The 17,458-nt window shown below is 49.9% G+C and overlaps 2 protein-coding genes across 6 annotated transcripts; both read right to left on the bottom strand.

Moving 5' to 3' along the window:
* Window positions 1-74: 74 nt before the first annotated feature.
* On the bottom strand, window positions 75-9,629 carry ATF6B (activating transcription factor 6 beta). 3 transcript variants are annotated; one of them, XM_058554713.1, is made up of 18 exons: window positions 9,517-9,629; window positions 9,069-9,148; window positions 8,850-8,928; window positions 8,509-8,600; window positions 7,851-7,986; window positions 5,104-5,189; window positions 4,832-4,967; window positions 4,613-4,744; window positions 4,326-4,459; window positions 3,471-3,656; window positions 3,290-3,381; window positions 2,655-2,834; window positions 2,388-2,495; window positions 2,121-2,202; window positions 1,839-1,909; window positions 1,509-1,620; window positions 1,284-1,368; window positions 75-774 (listed from the first exon to the last, which is right to left on the bottom strand). In XM_058554713.1, the coding sequence occupies exons 1-18, from the start codon at window positions 9,605-9,607 to the stop codon at window positions 545-547; spliced, it is 2,112 nt and encodes a 703-aa protein (XP_058410696.1). In that variant the 5' UTR covers window positions 9,608-9,629; the 3' UTR covers window positions 75-544. The 3 variants fall into 3 exon arrangements, with proteins under 3 accessions (XP_058410696.1, XP_058410697.1, XP_058410698.1); XM_058554714.1 differs by having other exon boundaries at window positions 1,839-1,906; XM_058554715.1 differs by having other exon boundaries at window positions 9,526-9,629.
* Window positions 9,630-9,704: 75 nt separating this feature from the next.
* On the bottom strand, window positions 9,705-11,902 carry FKBPL (FKBP prolyl isomerase like). Of its 3 annotated transcripts, none has more exons than XM_058554704.1 (2): window positions 10,980-11,028; window positions 9,705-10,650 (listed from the first exon to the last, which is right to left on the bottom strand). In XM_058554704.1, the coding sequence occupies exons 1-2, from the start codon at window positions 10,989-10,991 to the stop codon at window positions 10,183-10,185; spliced, it is 480 nt and encodes a 159-aa protein (XP_058410687.1). In that variant the 5' UTR covers window positions 10,992-11,028; the 3' UTR covers window positions 9,705-10,182. The 3 variants fall into 3 exon arrangements, with proteins under 3 accessions (XP_058410687.1, XP_058410685.1, XP_058410686.1); XM_058554702.1 differs by adding an exon at window positions 11,558-11,902 and having other exon boundaries at window positions 9,709-11,306; XM_058554703.1 differs by adding an exon at window positions 11,637-11,902 and having other exon boundaries at window positions 9,709-11,306.
* Between the last annotated feature and the right edge of the window lie 5,556 nt (window positions 11,903-17,458).

Genomic DNA, 17,458 nt, shown 5'->3' with positions numbered 1-17,458 from the left:
TTTTCTGATGTACTGGCCCTAAAGAAGCCACTTTCCCCCAAATTCCTCATCAAGAGCCAGGAAGGTAGCCACTATTCCTTCAACTCCCTCCAAGTTGTTTATTTAACAATAAAAAAGAAGATATGCACAAACATACACTTGATCTCCCTCCACCACCCTCCTTTACTCCCAGTAACTAGCTCCAAAATGTAAAAACGTCCCTTGTCCCGCCTGGGGACTAAATTCCCACTTCCACCCTCCCAGACAAAGAAACAAAGAATAAAGAGGGTGCAGGAGCCCATCTGCCCCAAGACTTAACCTCACTCATACCCTCAAAGAAAGAAGCAGGGACTGGGGGTTCCGAGAAATGCGAGGAGCCCTATATTCCAAAAAGAGGTGAGAAGAGAGGTGAATCCCTTCACCTCCAGATAAGTGCTTAACCCCCACACCCTCTCATTCTTTACCAATTGCCCCAAGCCCAGGGATCAGGGAAATTAGAAACGGTCCCACTTGGTCACCCCTACCCAGTGCCCCTCTAGTTCTAAGTCAGTGTGAGTCACAGAGGTCAGGGATGATTGAGGTAGAGGGGCCGATGGGCGGCCTGGTGGGTCTGGCCGGCTGCAGAAGCTGGCAAGGGGCCACCTGTGGCATTGCCCGGGGTCGAGGACGGCTGTTTTCGGAGCGAGGGGGGCACCGTGGAGGTCTTGATGTGAATCACCCTGGTGTCCATGACCTCACACTCGATCTGCATCATCTCCTCATAGTCCCCTGGGGGCCCCCGGCCTGACAGGGTCTCTGTGAGAAGGGGAGAGTTAAGGAAGAAGAGAAGGGGGGGCAGACAGAGAGGAGGCGTCAGAGAAGACGGAGGACAGGGCAATGGTGAGGAGGCAGATCCACAGTGAGGGTTAATTGCGAGGTGGGGATGGAGTTGGTGCAGAGCAAAGGATAGGGGTAGGAAAAGAAAATGACATTGATGAGTGTGAGGTCACAGAGGAGAGGACATCAAGAGAAAAAAAGGAGGTAAGAGTCTGGCAGGTTCCCAGCCTACCCCGCTCTGCCCAGCACCTACCCAAACACCTTCACCAAAGGAGGTCCCACACCCTTGTCTTCCTCCCATCAGTCTCCTGCATTTTGTTCTCTCTCCCATTTCCTGCTTCTTCTTACCTGTGCATCCAGCATCTCTCAGGAACGCCCCACTCCTCTCCTTGGTTCCCCCCTCAGCTCCTCATGCTGGGTCTCCCTATCAGAACTTCCTCTTCCTCAATTTCAGGATCCCTCCCCACACCCGGCAGGGTAAGAATTACCATTGGGGGCCATGGCAGGCATCACCAGGGACATCTTGGGCCGAGAGGTCTTGTTGTGGCTGATGGCTGGGAGCAGCAAGTGGTCCTAGGAAACAGAGGGGCCAGGCTGGGCGGGTTGAGAAAAAGATGCCAACAGGATCCCTGGCCCTACTCTACAGTCTGAACCTCAAGACAGACTGCTGGGGAACCCAGGGTGACGGGGACGGGGCACGAGGAGGAACTCACCCTTCGGAAGGAGACAACATAAAATGTGTCTTCCCGTCGGTCGATTGCATCCAGGAATTCTGGCTGGGAACGGTCTGGGTGGCGATACAGCTGCAGCTGGCCCACAGAATCCCTAGGCAGGTGGGGAAACGCGATTGGGAGGAACTAAGCTCAGACCACTTCCCACTGGGGAAGAGGGGAGAGGATGAAAGATAAAGAGACAGGAGACCCCCAGTGGATGAGGGAGACATAATGCCATTGGTGGCAATGATGACAAGCACAGGACAGCTCAGGGGTATAGCTCTTCACAGGGGAAACTCACTTAGTAAGTAAGCAGCCCCCCAGACTCACCTTTCTGGGGGCCCGGGGGGTTGGGTGGGGACTGCCTTAACTGGAGGCGACTTCTTCCGTAGCTGAGACTTCTGGAAGGAGAAGTATCTAAGGATTTGAAGAGGGTGAAGGGAAAAGGGAAAGAGACAGACAGCCCCTGGAAGCTGATGCCACCTCACACCCACCCTTCCACTTCCCCCAAACAATCCCTCAAACCTCCAGAAGATGCCCACTCAGAGTCCCTAGGACACTTAGCCCTTGTCTTCAAGTGGCCTTCCTTGAACCAGCCCCACTCCCTCCTACCTGTTTCTCCTGGGCCCTCTGGGGGATCTTCCGCCGACCTCTCTGGTGGCGCTGGACCCAGCCACTCAGCTCGTCTGCAAGCCTGGGGAAGCAGAGGAGGGGTAACACCTCCATGCCAGGCCAAGGCCTCCACTTTCCTTGCCCGCATACAGGAGGGAGAAGACAGGGCAAGGACAGCTGGTGCTTCAGCACACAGGGACAGCCAGGCTGGCTGGAAAGGGGCCTCAGAACGACAGGGAAGATGCCTCAGCTGTGAATCTCCCACACCTCAGGGACTCGGTTCGGTTGAAGTGTCGGCAATCAGAGGAGAGGAAGAGCTGGTCCAGGTCTCTCAGTAGCAGCTCCTTAGCGCCCCCAGGGAAGGCTGTCAAGTTCCTGGGTGAGGCAGGGAGGAGGCCATGATCCGAGGCTGCCCAGCGCGCCCCCATCAACAGAGAAGGCAATGATGGTGAGAGAACAACTCTGGCTCCCCTCAAAAAGAAAAGGTAACTTTGGGGAAGAAGACACATTCAGCACCCCCAAAAGAGACCTTACCTGAAGCTTGGCCGGCTTGCGGGGCTGGCCTGGGGCTCCTCATGGCTCTGGGAGGAGCCCTGGAGGGGGTCAACTCCATGAACCGGCTCTTGTGCTGAGAACTCCAGCAAGTGTCTCCGGAGTCGAGGCTCCTCTCCACTCATCCGAGGAGAGATGGGAGCTGAAGGAGGCTCACTGATGCTGTGGATAAGGAAGGACAGAGCACAAGGAAGAATTCCAGCTTTACTGAGAGGCTGGTTAAGAGCAAGGGCTCTGCAGACGGCCTGCCTGGGTTCCAATCTGTTCTATAAGCCTGACTCTCTTCATCTGTAACATGGGAATGAGAACGGTGCCTACCTCATAGGGCCAGGAACCATGAGACAAGGAGACTGCTTAACCTAGAGCCTGGAACTCAGTAAGCACTTAACAGTCAGTCACTATCTTATCACTGTTCTCACCACCATCTATCCCAGGACATACCATTTATGAGAGAAATGATGGAACAGTAGGGACTGGCTGGATACACCATCGGTGCTAAAGACACCAGAGCTGTCTGGTGTAAGGAGAATGAAAGGGACTGTGCCAAAGCTGGCAATCAGGTGGCTTTGAGGGTAGGCTCCACCCAGAAGGTTCTGGGAAGGCAAGGAGGGTCTCACCTGACAGGCCCAAAGTTGAAGGCAATGAAGAGAAGGAAGACCATGATGCAGACCACCTTCCTGTTTCCAGACCCTAACTTGAGCTCACTGTTCTAAGGTACAGAGAAGAGACAAGAGAGAGAGTGAATCATCCCAAGGAACCTACATCCCTGCTGGTCTCCCAGGGACAGCCTAGGCTTACCTCAGCCAGCAGGACCTCCAGCCGCCGCCGGAGGGCAGCATTCTCCCGGCGGAGCTGCTGGTTGTCAGCCAGCACGGCCTGCAGCCGGGCCTCCAGCCCCTGCAGGTACTCTTTCTTCTTCCTCCGGGACTGGCAGGCTGACTCCCGGTTCTTGATCATTCGCTGCTGCCGCTTCAGCAGCTTTGCCTACGCACCCAGAGGGTCAAGAAAAGAATGCAAGACGGGAAGGAGAGGGGAACCATGTCCCCCAACTCCAGGGACTGACTACCCAAAGCTCACATGGGCCATTCTCCTGCCTTTGTGATCTCTACCTACACAGCCAGAGGAGGGTTCTTCCTCTCTACTAAAACATTTCAGGGAAAGGGCCCTTCTCTCAACCACTCCCTGCCCCTGTTCCTCAGAGCTGAGAGAAGTTAGACTGTAGAAGGAATTCGTCCTCCATTTTGGTTCCTTTCCTTGGTGGGTCGACTTCCTTCTTCTCAATTCTCCTTTTTTAGAGCCCAAAGTCTAACCTTGCTTTAATTAAAGAACAGTTTACCTAGTTTTCTTCTAGGAAGCAGCCTCCCTCTTCCAACTACTGCCAAAACCATAAGACAGTACAACTCCCCTGCTTTTGATTTACTGAGACCACCCCCATTTCTCCAATCATCTGCAATGATAGCAAACCTAAGGATCCTAAAACTACATGGAGTTTACACTCATATATAAACAGGGGTTCACTCTGAACTTCAGGATCATCTTATGGGTCTGCTTCCTCATTTTTTGCTCCCTCTTCATTCCACAGTTCTCTCCCATGACAGATCTTCCTATTCCCTTCCCATTACTAGCCCCGCTCCTCCCCTCTCTAACACTTACATCCACTTCTGGTGGACAGGAGTTTCCAGGCATAGGAGCTGGCACAATGCTCTTCCTCTCAGGCCTTGGAGCAGGGGGGGCCGGCCCCTCAGGCTGGACTCGAATAGCACCTTGGATGAGGACAACTGGGGACACTAGAGTGAGCAGGAGAGGTCACAGGGCTGTAAGTCAGGTGGGGTCCTTGTGTCCACACCCACACCTGAGCACCCAAGGGTTGGGAGCCTCAATGCCTGTGAGCTCCCTGAAAAGGTCGATCTAGCCCGTCTCCTTCTATCCTTCTTTAGTACCTGGGGGAGGCTGGACAAGGGGCTGCAAAAGGACAGTGGTGCTGGGAGGCACAGCTCTAGGTGGCATCGGGACAGTGGTTATCACCACAGGTTTGGGCTGCAGTGGTGGCTTCCGGGCAGGCAGGGCTTTGCCTAAAGGAAAGTGAAAGGAAGGAAAGAAGGAATGCCAGGACTACTGGCCTCTTGCCAGGGACCCCAGGTGTCAGGAGGCCCCATTACCTGAGGAGCCATCGGGGGACGGGCCCATGCTGATTTGGACAGCTCCAAGTGGGGGGCCTAGGACATCGCGCAGGAGACACCCTTGAGGGGATGGAGACTCTGTCTTCACTTCCAGCACCTCCTCTCCTATAAAAGCCTACAGGCATTCCAGAAGACATGTGAGTCAGGAAGGCTGTGGAGGAGGAGCTGAAGAAGAGAAAGCTCTCATACCCCTGAGAGGCAGGAGGAACTCACTGGAGTGCCTGGAGGGAGGAAGGGAAGTTGATGCTCACCTGGTTGGGGGACTCTGCTGAGAGCAGGGAAGTCTCAGAGTTGATGGAAGAAGATGGAGAGACAGGTTCTATCTTGGTCTGGACATCTGTGGGGTAGTGGAATGAGACAAAGAGCTGGAGATCAGACAAATACTGAAGGAGAAGAAGGTTAAAACGGGGAAATGGGAGACACGGTCATTTCTCCTTGTACCTGAAAACAAAACTATTCTGGCCCCAGGTAGGCAAGCCAGGAGGAGGAGCCATGGGCTGCCAATCTGCTGGCTCTTCTCCTACCTCTTCACCCAGTACTGCCTTTCTCCTTCAGTGGCTCCTTCATTTTTCTAACCACTCCTCAGTTTTCCTCAAGGTTATCCTTGCCCTTCTGCTTTCCCTCTTTCTTCCTCACAGATCTTGTCCATTCACTTAGAGGAGGCCCAAGCAGGGGGAGCCTCGAGCATTCATATGGGCCCAAACTCCTATCTGGCTGGATATCCACCTCATCCTGGCCCAATGATATCACGCATCTCCATGCTGACAACTGCCAAGTCTGCATCTCTACCCTTGACTGCTCCCCTGCACCCTGATCCTGACTCCCAAGCTCCCTGTTGGTCACTTCCATTCTCATGACCCACTGTTCACTCAAATTCACCCGGCCTTAAACAGGGCTCACCGCTTGTCCCTGCACACAAATTCTCTTCCTACATCTGTCAACCTCCCAGGCACCAAATTGAAAAGCCTCAGTCACCTCTGAGCCTTCACAACCTCTGTTAAATCTATCTAGAAAATTTGTTGATTGCCCCATGTAGGTGAAATAAAACCCATCCAAGAGCCAGATTCAGCCCCAAGGTCAACAGTCCGCTGCTACCTCTGGTCCATACTATTCATTTTGCTACTTAATTATGTGATCACCAATATTGCTACTTTAAAGTTTCAAATCAATTTACATTTTTGAATAGGTAATACACTCATATGATACAAAATTCCAAAGGAACAAAGGGGAATTCAGTGAAAACTGAATCTTCTTCCCTTCCTTGTCCACCAGCCACCCAGATCCTCTCCTCAGAGGTGACCACTATTTGAGCTATTAACCATGTGTTATACCCCTCACGAGACTCTCCAAAAGCAAGGACTATGTCTTATGCTTCATGTCTATCAAAGTGATGGGTAAAGCACAGGCTCTCAAAAAATACCTAAATAATAGGGGAGAACCTGACTCCAGTAACACTATCCTTTACAGAGTCATCAACAATCTTTTTGCTATTAAAGGCTTTTCAATCCTTATTTTGTTTGTCTTCTTTGTAACTTTTTATAATATGTTGGATATGATCCGTTTGTCCCTCCAAATCCACTCTCCATCCTTCCTTGCCCTGCTCTGAGGCCCAGGAGGAAAACATGAATGGACCGGATCATCAAACTGCCTTGCCCTCTAGCCTCTGGTTGGAGTTCAACAAGAGAGGCAGTGCCAAGAAACCATGAAGGCGCTTTGAAATCAACAATGTCCAACACTGACGTCACCATCCTCCCTGACAGAGGGCTCTTGCTCTTGCAGTCTCTTTCCAGTGAATGGTACCATTGCCCACTGGATGGCTGCCCTGGCCAGAAACCTAGGCATCCTCTTCGACTCTCACCTCTTCCCCATGCCCAGGAGGTCACTGCAACTCATCGATCTACTTCATTCTTTCTGCCTTCTTCTCAGCGTCCAAATATCTTACTTGATTAACTGCATGAGCCTCTTCTTTGATCCTCCTCTTCCCGTCTCCAGTCCGGCCTCTCTGCAACCTATTCTCTCCTCTGCCACCTAAGTCATCTTCCTAATCATATTGCTCTCCTGCTTGATTCTTCAAAGGCTCCCAACTACCCAAAAGATAAAAACTAAGAGTCCCTTTGCAGGATTCCCACCTGGCCCTGCAGCCTCTGCAACTCCACCATTCCCCACTCCCTCCTCAACTCCACTCTGAAGAGATGCAGGTTCCCTACACATACACACTCCAGTTCCCACATTCTTCTTCTGGCTAATTTCTACATGTCCTTCAAAACTCAACTCAAGAAACCCTTCCTCCAGGAGCGCATCCCTGATCCAGCCCCAATCGGGTGAGATGCCCCTCTTATGAGCTTTCATGGCTCCCTGAGATGATCTCTTTCCTCAAATTACCACTCCTATATTGACTGGTACTTGTCTTTCTCCCCCATCACACTATAAGACTCTCAAGTCAGGGTGGTGGTCAAGTCTTCTTCTTCTTTGCATCCCCAGCACCCTGTCCAGTATCTGGCATGGAGTAGGTGCTCAAAAATGTTTACTGAATAAACATATAAAAATAAATAAACCTGATAACACTTAAAAAATAGCACAAACAATGGTAATTGTAGAATCTAGTATTCCAACTTTTCTGTATGTTTGACAAATTTTATAATAAAACATTGGGGGGGAGTAACATAAATAAATATGTCCTAAATAGTCCACAGTTTTTAAAAAATGCACAGCAACAGGAAGTTAAGTCACACAACAGGACACTAAGAACAAGAAAAAAGAAAAATCATCCCCATCTCTTCAGTGCTGCCCTTGCTGTGGTTTCTTAAAATTCTCCCTACCCTCCTGGCCTCTCTCCTGGTTATCTGCCATTTCCCCTCCCCACCCTTTCCTCCCTGTCCTGCTCCCTGCACCACCCCTGCAACAATCTACACACACACACACACACACACACACACACACACACACACACACAAAATCCACCTTGGTAAAGCCTGGGGCTGGTACAGGCTGTTATTACCTGAGGGATCATCAGAGGTGGGGCCCACATTGATCTGGATGGTTTCAAATGGGGATGTTGGGTCATCTCCCAGGAGGCAGAGTGGGGGTGCCAAGGACTCTGTCTTCACAACCAGCACCTCCCCTACACCAGGGCCCTAGGTGAGAGTGGGGGTGAAGCAGGAGGGCAGAAAGAAGAAAAGAAAACAAGAGAGGTGTTGAGAGTGAGAGTAAGAACAAAGCTTTAGAGCTTACAAACCCCCAGTTATTGACATTCTGGTTTGAATGGTGCTGAGCACCTCCCTCAGCTGTCTCTGGCCCCTGTTCCGTCTTTCTACTTTATTCCTGGGAGAGTTGATGAAGTCTCACGATTTCAAATATGGTCTTAGAGTGGACAACTTGGGTAACAACAGTTCCAGAATTCTCAGCAGTTAATAATTCTCTTCTTCCCAGCTCCACCACAGCTGCCACATATCTCTGTATATTAAAAAGATTCCATCTTCACTTCTAGACAACCACACTGGAGATGTGGAAAATGAGGATACTAAAGAAATGGCAGAGGCAGGGAAGACCTCATCCCCATGACTCATAGCACACAAATCATTTCCTCAGCACCTATGGGTAAAGTGGATGGAGCAGAGTCCCTGCCACAGAGAGTAGGAGGGAGATGGCTCTCTCACCTGGCTGGAGGGCTCTGTGGAAAGATGTGATGATTCAGAGCTGAGGGAGGAGGAAGAGCAGGGGGAGGATGGCTCAGACTTCACCTGAAGATCTGGAGGAAACGAGGTTAGAACATAACTAAGAAGCAGAGCCTGAGAAGAGCCCAAAACGTGTCCATGGACGTTGGCGTGAGGACCCCTCACTGGGGCAAAGGGCAAGGAACACTTGTGAGGGATGAAAGGGGAGAGGAGTGCACTCGTGTAGAGGAGGTGTGAGAATACAGGAAATTACGAGGTTTCTGGGAAACAATGGGAAGATGAGGGTTTCTGGAAGGATGAGGGAATCACAAAGGATTTCTTACCTGGGAAGATAGGCAAGGGGTCCCAGGGGGGTTCAGGGGGGCTGACATCCATCCCCACGTCCAGGGAGCTGCTGCCAAACTGAATAAGGCGGGATATTAGACGGCAGGAGTGTAAGGAAGAAGGGACGGCTCCAGATGAGCTCTGGCCTGGGGAAGAGTCCTGATTCTGGGACCACTCTCGCCCACCAAGGGTTAGAGACAAGGCCGGGGGAGCAATACCGGGACATCCTGCTCCGGGCAACGGAAGAGCTGCGTCTGCTCCTCGGCCACTTCATCCAGGCCGGTGTACAAGGTGCTGTCTACAAGAGGTGCGGAGTGTCAGGGGGGTTGTCCGGTGCCCCAGCCTACAGATCCACACACAGCCCTCGCCCCATCCTTCATTGACTCGGCTGGGCCAGACCCACCGCCCGCCCACTTGAAAAGTGATACAGCCAAAGAACTTCAGCCCCTCCTTCCCCGAGCGCAGAACAACTGGACATTTCCGCGGGGAGCGGAGGTCTTCCCCAACTCCCACATCCCACGAAAGCACAGCGAGCCCCTCTGCTCCGCCCTCCTTCGGATGGTGGGTTCCGTATTTGCCCAGCCTTCCTCTTTGGGGCTCCGCTTCCTTCCCACGTGCCTCAGGAGCATAGTATGCCACAGCCCTCTCCCCTCCCCGAGGCCTCACTCCGCAGACCCCAGTCCTCCGGGCTCAACAAGTTGTCGGTGAAAAAACGCGTTGGGTCCGCAATCTCGCTGAGGAGCATCAGCTCCGCCATTTTTTCTCCCCCGCCCCCCAAAGATGAGACGGTTTCCGAGGCCCGCCTCTCTCCATCATCAACGAATCAGTTGACTCTTAAAAAAAAGGGGGCGTCCCAGAAGCTCTACCGACCAGTAAGAGACCTGGGTGCTGAGCACATGAATCAATAGAAGAGGCGGGTGTAGAGGCCTGGCCAATGGGAGCACAGCAGAAGGAAGACGACACTTCCACAGCACCGGGCTGTAAAGTTTGCGCATGCGCCAAACAGGACCAAGCGAGACAGACCCTGGGAAACGTAGTTCCCAGGATTTAAAGGTCCGCCATCTCCCCCGACCAGTCCTAAATTTAGAAGTTTAGACGGCTTCTATTCATCTTCGGAGTTGGATAAGCCCCATAAAACGTAGCACACGTGACCATATGGCTTCTTAAAGGTAAAAAAGAGAAAGAGGCGCACTGAGACCATTGTTACCTCCCTTAGGAAGGCAAAAGCTGGGACTGGGATAAGGGCTGAAACCTCCCTCTGGGCCCCTCAAAAATCTCACAGCATAGACCACAATTCACAGGTTCTTGTCTTTTTCAAGGTTTAACTTTTAATCAGCAGAACATCTTGCGCAGACCCTGAGCCAGCCCTGCATCCTGTTTCTTCCCCTGAATGATCACCTTTCCCAGCTCCTCCTGGGCAGCCCGGTTTTTTGGGTCTACAGCCAGCACCTTCCTAAGGTCAGCAGTTGCTTTTTCCAGGTTCCCAAGGGCAGCCTGGGCAACTCCCCTTCGATACAAGGCCTTTAAATGGCCAGGCTCTCGCTCCAGCACGCGGTTACAGCTCTGGGTTGCCAACTGGGGCTGCCCTAGCAGCAACTGACAGGCAGCCAGGTTGGCATGAAGGACAGTTCGTTCTGGAGAGCCAGGTGGGGGTAAAGTCAGCAGCAGCCGAAGAGCCCGTCCATAGCATCGGGCAGCCCCTTCAGGGTTCCCAGCTCGAAATAATTCTGTGCCCCTTGCACGTTCTTCCCTGGCCAGGGCCTCCTTCTCGCTGGCGTCCAGCTCCCAGGAGTCCCGGCCCTGAGTGAAGGAGACAAGTGTGAGCCTGACAGGAGGTCCCGAGTGCCCAGGAAGCTGAAGCTCTGCCTCCTCGCCTTGACACATGAACTCCAAGCATTTCTCTACGAGCTCCCCCCAAGTTTCCTCCCTCCATGAGCCTAATCCCATAGTTAGCTCTGTCCAGCCCTCTGGCAGCCCCGACCCAAAAGGAAACCCAAAAGCCAGTACCCGGCAGCGGGAGCCCAGCTTGGGTTTGTCCAAGCCATGGCCACGGATTATGATCTTCTTGACAAAGCTCCCATCGGGACAGTACCAGAGATCAGAAGCTTGAAGGGGCTCTAGCCTCTCACCGGCTGATCCATGAGACTTATCAGAGTCTCCTTCAAGTCCAGAGGCCAGTTTCTCAGTCCCCTGAGGATTCTCTAGAATTTGGCTGGCTGGATCAGGGCTCACTGTCAGCTCAAGGCTTTCAGTGGGAGAGTCTCGGGGCCGCTGCCTAATCTGAGTAGTGGAATCCAAGTTCTCCCGGGAGTTCTTTTCCCATTGTTGTTGCTGTTGAGAGGTGTCCTTCTCTCCCACTGAATTGACTGGTGGTGTCTCCATATGGCTGCCTGTTCCCTTCCACCGTGGGTGAACAGTTTTGGTCGGAAAGGGATGGACCAGGTTCAGGTCAGCACCTGAAAAGAAAATCAAACGAATGCTAATGGCAGGATTCTTATTTAGACTCCTTTCTCGTCCTTTCTGGTCCTTCTTGGACTCGGGTCCCTGGTCCTCAAAGTCCTCATTTTATTTTTGTTTCCCTACAAAAATCTCTGTCCGGCTCGAGGTTCCGTTCCACCCAGAACTAATCCAGAACTATAAATTCCACAATTCTCTCCGGTTCGGGCAGCCGCCCCAACTACGGATACCCGATCGAGTCAAAAAATACCTGGGCAGCCGCAGCGCCTAGACTGATGGCAACAGCCGGACCATTCGAATCACCTCTCCTCCCGAAGCTAAGTGCTTACTGAGTACTGTCCTCGGAGTCCTGCCCCAAGCGGAGACGACAGCCGGGGGGCCAGGGCAGCGGGGCAGAGACACTGACAGCTAACACTGGAAACCGCGCGACATAGAATCTAGTCAAATTCCTGACAGCCAATCGGGAGAAGGAAGGAGTCTGGTTAGCCCGCCTTTGGACGTGACGTCATTTCCCTCCTCAACCAGGAAGCTCCAGGCCTTAGCAACCGAACTGGGCAGAATCGAACTGAAGTAGGCGAGGTCGGGCCGGCCGGGTTATTGAGAGTCAAAGTCTGGAGAAGTCCTGGAATGGGAGATTGGGGCGAATAAGGGTAGAGTGGGGGCTGGTGGGGCTGGTGGTGAATGCTAGCGGCAGCGGACCGGTCTTCTTATCTGGCGACCTGAGGTGCGCCTGTGCTATTCGCCTTGTTCGCGGCTCCCGACCAGAGTCAACCCGTCTGCTCCTCCGCCCATTCTATCCAGGGTGCTCCAAGATAACTCCAGGCCTCTTTCTCCCCAAGCGGCTCTCTTCCCTTAGGGGACCACCTGAGGCTTCTCCTTATCTTTCCCCTCTTATTCATTATTGCCCTTCAAGCTCTTCTTCCTCAAGAAATTTTAGACGGTACTTTTCAAACGTTGGTATGCATACATATCACCTAGGGGAATTTGTTAAATTACAGATTCTGATTTAGGAAGTCTGGGATGGGGCCTATGATTCTGCATTTCTACCAAGCTCTTGGATGATAATGATGCTGGCCCATGGACCACACTTTGAAGAGCATTATTCTGAATAACCTCATCCCATTCTCTTCACCCCTTGCTCTGTGCCCCTTCAATTTGTTCTATATTTTGCACATATAACTGGTATAACCTGCTCCTCTGGGTGTATCAGTGGAAAACCGGTCCTCCTCCTCCTAATAAAAGATGTAGGTCCCTCTTGTGATTCAGTCTTGCTTGTCTAGCTCCCTACAGAGGCGGGGCCACCACAGCTCTTCAGGAAAGGAGAATCCCACTCTCAGTACCTCACTTTGACTCCCTCTTCAGCTTGCTCTGTCAAGCCCTGCCATTGTACTCCAGACTACAAGAACCATGCCAGGACAGCCAGGAGAGGAGGTAGTTTCATCATTAGCCACTGACTTGTGATACAACAGTCCTCTCCCTGTTTTGTGTTGAGCCTCAGATCACTAACCTAGACTTTTTCCTCAAGTTTTATTTCTGAGTTCTGTGCCAAAGTAACCTTAGTCTACTGCCAACCTCTCCCCCTATGGCTAAATACTCTGATTCTTGGAATCCCTGGGCTCTTAGTGAAAATTAATCCACCTTTTCTCCCTCCCTCTTCCCCTTTCCTTTTCAGGGATTTCTGGGAAAGGCAAGAAGTCTAGAGTTAGTCACAAAAGATTTGATTACACCCTAATCCTTGGACAAAGATTGCTAGTTTGTATTATGTGTGTCTTAATTGAAAGGGCCACTCCAATGACCCTTTGAAGACCAGCTTCTCTCAGTTGAAAGAAACTGTACTCTGCTACAAATGTATTGATTTGTAATGTTCTCTTATTGTTTTGTGTTGTATGTTTTGGTTCCAACATACTCTACAGAGCAGGGACCTTGTCTCTGTTCCTTTTGTGTTTCATATCCTTTTCCATTCATTCATTCCACAAATATTTATTGAGCACCTGCTTTGTTCCAGGCAGCATGCTAGGAACTGGGGATACATGGATGAATGAGACAGACACAGTCCCTGCTCTCATGGAACTTATAGTCTGGCCAAGGAGAATAAGTCATTACAGTAATGAAGAAGTGTGAGATGCTATGACAGCGAATGAGGGATGAGGGAATATTCCTTGAGGATGAGACATTATTGCTGCCATTTAAAGAATAAGTTAGGGGCCGGCCCTGTGGCTTTTCGGTTAAGTGTGTGTGCTCTGCTGCTGGCAACCTGGGTTCGGATCCCGGGCGCGCACCAATACACCGCTTGTCAGGCCATGCTGTGGCGGTGTCCCATATAAAGTGGAGGAAGATGGCCACAGATGTTAGCCCAGGGCCAGTCTTCCTCAGCAAAAAGAGGAGGATTGGCGTGGATGTTAGCTTACGGCTGATCTTTCTCAAAAAAATAAAGAAAGAAAGAAAGAATAAGTTAGAACTGAATCTCAGACAACACACCAATAGACCCCATACTGAGAAGCTTAATTAAATGATCAACTTCCTCTCTTTAGGTGATCCCTTGTCACCATTGTGACTGTAGAAACAAATACAAACATAGGCATCGAAACCCCTAAAAAAAGTAACCCAAATCATCCAGAATGAAAATATTTTTATTTTTTAAAAGATGACCCATCAAAATGAAAACACAAAGTTTTATAAGAGGACTCGGAAGTCCATAGAGAAGACATTCATGGATCTGTAGATTCCCTCAGGTCTCAGCTTGAGAAACACGGGACTAGGAAGGGGCCAAGATGTGAAGACTCAGAAGTGGGAAAGAGCATAGGCTCTCCCCCAAAGTGTTACCATGTGAATGTTGACCGACTCACACTGCTTGGTCTCTCTCAGTTTCCGACCCCTTGAGTCTCATTTCTCTGGGGATAGTCACCAAGGAATCAGGAAGAAGGAGGGAAACAAGCCAGAAGGATTATATCCCCAGACCTGGCCAGAGAACATGGGATCTCAGAATATCTGGCCATATTTTGCTACTCTCCTTGCCCCATCCCATGAGGGCATTGTTTTCCTTTCATTAAAGATCTAACCTGATGGCAGAACCCAAGGAGAGGTTCGGGCGCTGGTCTGAGGTAATTTGTGAGCTGATGCTTGTTCTGTGTTGTCTCCACACACACAGAGCATATGATACTTGCCCTCTAAATGAGTGAAATAAGATTCTCTTCTATTTATTTATTTATTTATTTATTTATTTATTTATTGTGAGGAGATCAGCCCTGTGCTAACATCTGCCAATCCTCTTTTTGCTGAGGAAGACTGGCCCTGGGCTGACATCCGTGCCCATCTTCCTCCACTCTATATGGGACGCCGGCCCCCCAAGATTCTCTTCTTATTCATTCAATAAGTATTTATTCTGAGTACTCAGAATTCACAATGAAACATGGAGATAAATATAGCGATCCCCACTAGTTGTCTAATAAGGGTAAAGAGTCATAGTTCACAAAAGCTCCAGAAGCAAGGGCAAAAGTGATAAGTGGCAGGGACGTTATTACCAACTGGGAGTGATCTGAAAAGGAGTCCAGAGGGTTGAGCCTTAGAGAGTGGCCATAATTTTGATATGCAGAGATTGCAGGGATTTATTGCAAGTGGAGGAAGCAGCACAAGGCAGGAGAGATAAGGAAAGGAAAGCCACTTTACACCCAGTATTATTCATCTCTGGCTTGTCAATCTCCACTTTTCCAGAGTATTCCAATACCCATTTGTGCTGCGCTGTCACTAGGCATCAAGCTGGTTGAAAGTTTTTACATTCTCACATTCTCCTGCATTCCGTACTCACCACATGGAACCATATGCTGCACTTACTCTCTGCCATTTGCCATCAGTATGGGAGACAAAAATTCTAGCTTTCCAAAGGCTAAATAAATTTCCCCTTCTGTTTAACTTTGGTGGTTTCTGTGGTTTTTAGTTCTGCTGGGATTTATGTCAAAATTGTTCCTCCCTCCTCTTTGCTCCCAAAGCATTTTCCTTGTGCTTCCCTTGTAGGCAGGGTTTTGAGGCAGGATGAGACAGTGAAAGGCAGCCTTTTCCACAGTGAAATATTTAATGATAAGAGCTACTGTTCACTGAGCCCTAACCATGCCTTATGACCACAATACCAGGCATTGTGCTAAGCGTCTCATGTAGGTTTCCTCGTTTTTTCCCCACACCAGTTACTTATTCAGTCATTCGACAAATCTATATTGAGAGTCTCCTCTGTGCCAAGCACTGTGCTAGGTTCTGGGAAAAAGGCAGTTGAAAAAAGCCCTGGATCTCTTGTAGCTCATATTCGAGTAAAGAAAAAGCAGCAATAAAAATCAATCAATAAAATATAATGTCAATTTTGTACAAGGTGGTATTAGATAAATAAATAAGTGCATCAAAAAGGAAAAAAGTATAATGTCAGACAGTAACAAGTGCTATGAACACAAAGAAGCAGGGTAAGGAAATGGATAGAAAATGCCCCCGGCATGTGTGGTGCTGTTTTTAATCTAGTGATGAGGGCAAGCCTCCTTGTGGAGGTGATATTTGTGCAAAGACATAAATGATGTAAGGGAGTAGGCATGCAGATATCTGAAGGAAGAGTGTCCAGGAAGAGAAAAGCAGGAGTGCAAAGGCCCTGAGGCAGGAAGGAATTGGATTTTTATGCCAAATTCATTACAGCTGGAAGAACAGTAAGGGGGCCAGAGGGGGTGGAGCAGAGTAAGCAAGAGAAAGAGTGGGAGAGGATGAAGTCAGAGAGGGGGAAGGAACAAGGCCAGAGAGGCTTCACGGGCCAAGGTAAGGGTTTTGTTTTAAGTGTGATTGGGAGCCATCAGAGGGTTTGAGCAAGGTGAGTGATATCATCTGGTAATTTAAAATATCACTCTGGTTTCTGCATGGTCTGGTTTTCTGAAAGGAGAAAATCCAGTTGAGGGGCTAGCCAAGGGACAAGGGTAGCGTGGGAGCTTGGATTACAGCAGAGGAGAGGGCCAAGATATTTTAGGAGGCCCTTTAATATTTAGGAGTCTGGAAGAGGGTAGGAGCTGTCAATGAAGACTGAGAAGGAGCAGCAGATAAGGATCTAGGGAATTCTTTCTTTAGTTGGATCCAGAAAGAGTATTTGAAGTGAAGAAAGCATTTCAAGGAGGAGGGAGTGATCAACTGTGTCAAATGTTGCTAATGGGTCTAGACCAGGGTTTCTCAATCCTGGCACATATATATTACAAAGTAATTAAATGACCATCATGCAGCTTAAGAAATAAAATTTTGGGGGTTGGCCCCGTGGCTTAGCGGTTAAGTGCGTGCGCTCCGCTACTGGGGGCCGGGGTTCGGATCCCTGGCGCGCACTGATGCACCGCTTCTCTGGCCATGCTGAGGTGGCGTCCCACATACAGCAACTAGAAGGATGTGCAACTATGACGTACAACTATCTACTGGGGCTTTGGGGAGAAAAGGGGGGAAAAAAAGAGGAGGATTAGCAATAGATGTTAGCTCAGGGCCAGTCTTCCTCAGCAAAAAGAGGAGGATTGGCATGGATGTTAGCTCAGGGCTGATCTTCCTCACAGAAAAAAAAAAAGAAATAAAAATTTTCTGCCATTGTTGAAGTTCCCTGTGTGTCCCTTTCCCACCAGATTTCCCCTCCTGCCATGGGGTAACCACTATTCTGAATGTGGTGTTTTCACTACATAGGTGAGTAGCAAATGAGATTTTTTTCTTCTTCTTCTCAAAGATGAGCTATATTATTATAGCATGTTTATATGATGATGGGAATGTTTAAGTAAAGAGTGGGAAATTGATTATGTGGGAGACAGAGGGAATAATTTCAAGAGTCACATTTTTGAGCAGGGGAGAAGGGATGGGATCCCAGTGCACAGATGGGAAGGGGGCTGGGAGCAGGTCAGCTTCTCTGCAGTAACAAAGGGAAGACACTGAATATGATAGAGATGCAAGTGGCCTCATAGATTTCGGGGTGGGACCATGAGGGAGTTTCTATTTTCTCACTGAAATAGGAAGAAAGGTTGTCATTTTGTGAAATTTTGGTCTCAGATTTGGGGAATGTGAACCAAATGGGGAAATGTGAGCTTGCAGGCCATGCTGAGGGCCCACAGAAAGCGAAACCAGTTATTATGACTGTGTGTTTTTCCATAGACACATTCAGCTGTTG

The sequence above is a fragment of the Diceros bicornis genome, chromosome 14 (genome assembly GCF_020826845.1).
Source record: "Diceros bicornis minor isolate mBicDic1 chromosome 14, mDicBic1.mat.cur, whole genome shotgun sequence".
NCBI classification, from domain to species: Eukaryota; Metazoa; Chordata; class Mammalia; order Perissodactyla; family Rhinocerotidae; genus Diceros; species Diceros bicornis.
Note: the sequence above shows the minus strand (reverse complement) of the source record. Positions and strands in the feature narration are given on the sequence as shown.

Excerpts from the sequence above, each read along its gene's own strand:
- ATF6B (XM_058554713.1), bottom strand. The coding sequence starts at position 9,607 with ATGGCGGAGCTGATGCTCCTCAGCGAGATTGCGGACCCAACGCGTTTT. Across the intron at positions 7,987-8,508 it reads CCACAGAGCCCTCCAGCCAG|GGCCCTGGTGTAGGGGAGGT; the intron begins GTGAGAGAGCCA and ends ACTCTCACCTAG. Across the intron at positions 1,369-1,508 it reads ATGTTGTCTCCTTCCGAAGG|GACCACTTGCTGCTCCCAGC; the intron begins GTGAGTTCCTCC and ends TCTGTTTCCTAG.
- FKBPL (XM_058554702.1), bottom strand. The coding sequence starts at position 11,232 with ATGGAGACACCACCAGTCAATTCAGTGGGAGAGAAGGACACCTCTCAA.